At 34.9% G+C, this 4,822-nt stretch overlaps 1 protein-coding gene across 1 annotated transcript; it reads left to right on the top strand.

Annotated features, from left to right (window-relative positions):
* Positions 1 to 640: 640 nt before the first annotated feature.
* Positions 641 to 1,600, top strand: LOC309381780 (olfactory receptor 2G3-like; the record flags this gene model as incomplete). The annotated part of the gene is made up of 1 exon (XM_081933067.1): positions 641 to 1,600. The coding sequence occupies one exon, from the start codon at positions 641 to 643 to the stop codon at positions 1,598 to 1,600; it is 960 nt and encodes a 319-aa protein (XP_081789193.1).
* Between the last annotated feature and the right edge of the window lie 3,222 nt (positions 1,601 to 4,822).

Genomic DNA, 4,822 nt, shown 5'->3' with positions numbered 1-4,822 from the left:
GATAATGTTTAGATTATAAGGGTTTATTATTAATAGGGCAAAATGTTTTTGCGCAAGAATAATGGGAATATGTTGTTCAGTGTTTCAGTTAAATTGGTGACACAGAAGATCCAAAGCACGTTAGGTCTAGGATCCTCGTTTCTTAGGCAGTTTATTACTTAAAATGTTATCTTTTGGTTGATTTTGAAATCAACATTATAGCTGAAGTAAATACAACTACTACTGTATAACCAATAGTTAGATATAATATTGTAATATTATTAATAACAGGTTCTCAATGTTGTTGATTTCCTAATTTTGCCTTGGAATCATAAACTAGTTTTAGAAAATAATAGAGGATTGAACAAAATTATAGTTAGGAGAGTCATAAGAAAGGACAATGACTGAGTCATGAGTTATGGTGCAAAGGTTTCATAATCATACAATATCTTCTACAAAACAGGTAAGACAATAATGGGATAATCAGATTTTCCCCATATTATTTTAATTTAATCTAGTCTTCCTGATATGATTGGACAGTTACCCAAATTCTCTAGATATTTTAGTTATAGTGAGAGAGAGTAATAGAGTGCTTTAGAAATTTACATCTGAATTTGTTTTCTTTTTCTTATATATTCTAGATCTGAGCTGTCATTTTATGATGGTAGATACAGAAAAAGGAAATCAAACAGGAATTACAGAATTCATTCTTTTGGGTTTTGGAACTTTCCCTAAGGTGGAACCTCTTCTTTTCTTTTTCTTCTTGGTGCTTTATTTGATGACTATAACAGGAAATCTTCTCATCTTTCTGCTAGTTGTGATTGATCAGCACCTTCACACCCCAATGTACTTCTTCCTGGCAAATTTGTCTTTTCTGGACACTTGCTATAGCTCTACTTTGCTCCCTAAAATGTTGGTGAACTTGCTAAGAGTTAAGAAAACAATTAGTGTGAGTGGATGTCTAGCCCAATATCATTTCTTCTGTTTCTGTGCAGGTGTAGAAACTTATCTTTTGGCTGCCATGTCTTATGATCGCTATTTGGCAATTTGCAGACCTTTGCTCTATGCTTCTATTATGAATAGGAAATTCTGTTTCCTACTAATGGCTGGGACATGGATTAGTAGTGTGATAGTTAATGTTATTCTAGTAGCTTTTGTGGCTCAGTTATCCTTCTGTGGCCCTAATGTCATAGACCATTATTTTTGCGATTTCCACCCACTGGAGAAATTATCCTGTTCTGATACAAATCTCCTTGATCTTGTCCTTCTCTTTGTAAGCATTAGTTTTGTAATTGTTCCTTTTCTGTTGACCTTCCTCTCCTATATTTGCATCATTGGCACAATCATCAAAATAAAATCTACCATTGGAAGGCAGAAAGCCTTTTCAACTTGTACTTCTCATCTCATGGTAGTTTGCTTCTTTTATGGCACATTAATCATTGTCTATGTATTGCCAGATTATCCCACCCTGAGATATCTCAATAAAGTCTTCTCTATTTTCTATACTGTGATGACCCCTTTGGCAAATCCCCTAATTTATACTTTAAGAAACAAAGAAGTCCTCAAAGCTCTCAGATTACTTTATGGTAAAATTATAAATAAAAGTCATTTGAAACTATAACTTTTTTTATTTTATTGGCTAGTTATATTTTGTATTTAAATTAGAATCAATAAGGTCAATAATTGGTCCCTGTTCTATTTAGTTGTAATGGCTGAAGTTCAGTGTTATTAACTTCATGCTAAGGTAGAAATGCCAGTAACCCCTCCCTCCCTCCCTTCCTCCCTATCTCTCTCTCTTTCTTACCATAAATTTGCCTGACAATTTTCTTTAAAGTAGGTCCTTTACTGATTTTCATACTGATTAATTGGCTGTAAAAATGGATTTTTAATCTAAAATATAGGTATGTTTTCAAGATAAAATTCAAAGCAAACTCAGATAAATTTAATGTTAAGGCCTTTTTGAAAACTTTTGAGAAAAAAATGTTTGCTAATTTACAAGTTTTAAATAAAAAAAATGGATAAAAGTTTTGATGAATGAATAACAATTGTAAATCAACCTAAAGAAGACATCTAGACATAGGCAATAGTGGCTAAATCAGTTATGCAATTGGATGGACTGGAAGTTAATCTACTTTTAACAGATTCTGAAGAGAAAATTTGTTTGAAAACGAGATTTGTTAGAGGGGCGATAATGAACTTGATCTTCTTGGAAAAGCTGATCAGGTTTGTGGAATGGAAACATCACATGCAATTAAAGGATAACTGTCAAGATACATTGGATCATAATTTGTGGGAAGAATTGCTTAACAAGTATTATGGAGATATTACCTTTTAACTATTTTTTCTTTAATAGACAGATGGTAGGTTAAATTGGTTGATTGACAACAGATTTCTAAAATTGTGATATTTTTAAATATTATTTAGCAATAGATGTAGAAGTTTATAAATTATGGGCCTGTTTTGCAAGGGGGAGTGAAATGATTGTTGCTGCTGAAATATATTTATCAGTGTGCAACTGGGGAGACATTTTGTGTGTATGCTTGATATTTTGCTTTATACATTTTTTTCTTCCTTTGTTTTGTTGGTTTTGTATTGAAATTTTTTATTTGTTTTCCTCATTTTGTATTTTAACCTTGGAAATAAATAAAAACAACAAAGAAAGAAAGAGAGAAAGAAACAAAGAACACAATATACTGTAGTTGTTCAAATTCAAGTAATTTTTTCCCCACGTGCATGTGGCATGAAAGGCCAAGAAAAAGGTAAGTTCATGATAATTTCTCTTTCCTTGCTTCTTATTTTTCAATATCCTTACAATGTACATGTGATGGAATGGAAACCAGGATGAACAGACAGGATGGTTGGAGGCGAGATTACTCAGTCCTGCAGGATTAAATGTATGAAAATAAAGAAGTTGAGAATAACCTGCACTAATTGGTTTGCTATATATTTCAGACATTAAATATTACTCCAATTAACAAGTTTCTTTCTGAAATTCAAATGGTTCTTATTTCTCAATCTGGTTAGCTTAAGGATCTTAAGAATTAAAGCATTGATACTTCTATGTATGAAACAGCTACTAGTGTCTTTTACTATATTCCTAGATAAATGAGATAGGAATTACAATCAAATGAGCTAATTCTACTTTATTGTAAAACTACAGTGACAGTATCTTGAATGTCTGGAAGTACAATTCTCATACTTCTATACAGGCCAAGGAACTAGGGAGGGTCTCTTTTGAATCTCTTCCCCAGCCTACCATCCAGCTATTTTATTTATTTATTTATTTAGAAAATGTATGCAGCTGCCTACTTGCACATGACTACTCAAGGCTATTGTCTATGCTGTCTCCTATCTGATTGGTCCATTGGCAGCATATCTTTGCTTATTCTTCCAAGATCTTTCTCACTTACCATTACACACACAGACCTATGGATCAACAAAATAATTTGAAATAGAAAATATAAAAACAAATCCTAACTGTTTTCACAATTATGACATTCATGTTCTCTGAAAGAAAGAAAAAACAGACATTGGTGGATGGGAAGGATGATAAATGGGTTTTTCAATCATATCTTGTGGTGGCCATAGTTGGGATTAAATAATTGCCAACCCAATGCAATACAGGCTGGGATTTCTGAAATAGTTTTTTTTTAGAATCATCTAGGGCATGTGGGCATCATCAGAACCCACAGCTGCTACAACCTGATATGAAAATTGTATCTCATACAATCATGCTAAATTATTGCATGAGACACAATGGAGGTGTGTGTGTGGGGGGGAAACAGATGCAAATAAAAATAAATCATGCTTCACCTGAAACTTAAACATGGATACCAGTCTTGGGCATGGAGGTAAATGAATGCATAATTGATTGCAACAATATTAATAAATCTTTACAGGGCATGCTAAATGGAATTCTGCATAAGATGCCTTGTTTCCCAGTTGTGAGGCTGATCCAATAGTACTGCTGCTGCATCATACCAGAAAGCAACAAAAGCCTCAATCAAACTGTGTAATAAGCCCCAAGAAAAAATCCAAGCTACCTTGGAACTGCAGAAAAATCTATGACAAGGGATAGATGGCAACATATCCCAACTCCAGCTCACATAGTCATTACCCTGAGCTAGTGTGTGACCTTTCTTGTGCAGGTCCCATGAAAAGTTATGTCATCTCTATGGTTGTAAAGATGGCCATGAATTCATGCATTGAGTCTACTGTAATGATGGTAGATTGAAGTCCCCAAAAATCCAAGTCTGGGAATCTTTACCATCAACTTGACAACCTTGGGCAGGGAGGTTACCAAGCAGGATGAAGACTGATATAATAGCAGAACTCCCAACTGATTCTTCATCTTATCTGTCTTAGCATTTACACTTACAAACTGCTTCATAGTGCTTTACAACCCTCTCTAAGTGGTTTACAGAGTCGGCATATTCACCCCCACAATCTGTATCCTCATTTTACTGGCCTCAGAAGGATAAAAGGCTGAGTTAACTATGAACTTGGTGAGATACCTGATGATCTGCAAACAGAGTCCCTGACATCCTTCAAAGACTCCTATAGACCAGTGATGGCTAACCTTTTTGGCACTGTGCCCAAAGCATGCATGGACATTGCCAAAATGCAATGCCCCCCACTCCCATGCATGTGCACATGCCCATGCCCCCGCACATGCATGCATGTCCCCACATATGTGCCCCATCCCTGCGCATGCATAGCAGAGACTTGAAAACCAGCTGGTTGATGGGAGGCATGTATTTATTTATTTATTTATTTATTTATTACTTGAACTTATTAGTCGCCCCCTCTCCCCACAGGGACTCGGGGCGACGTACAAAAGTAT

The sequence above is a fragment of the Natrix helvetica genome (assembly GCF_964273705.1).
Source record: "Natrix helvetica genome assembly, chromosome: Z".
Taxonomy (NCBI): Eukaryota; Metazoa; Chordata; class Lepidosauria; order Squamata; family Natricidae; genus Natrix; species Natrix helvetica.
This window is presented reverse-complemented; position numbering and strand designations above follow the sequence as displayed.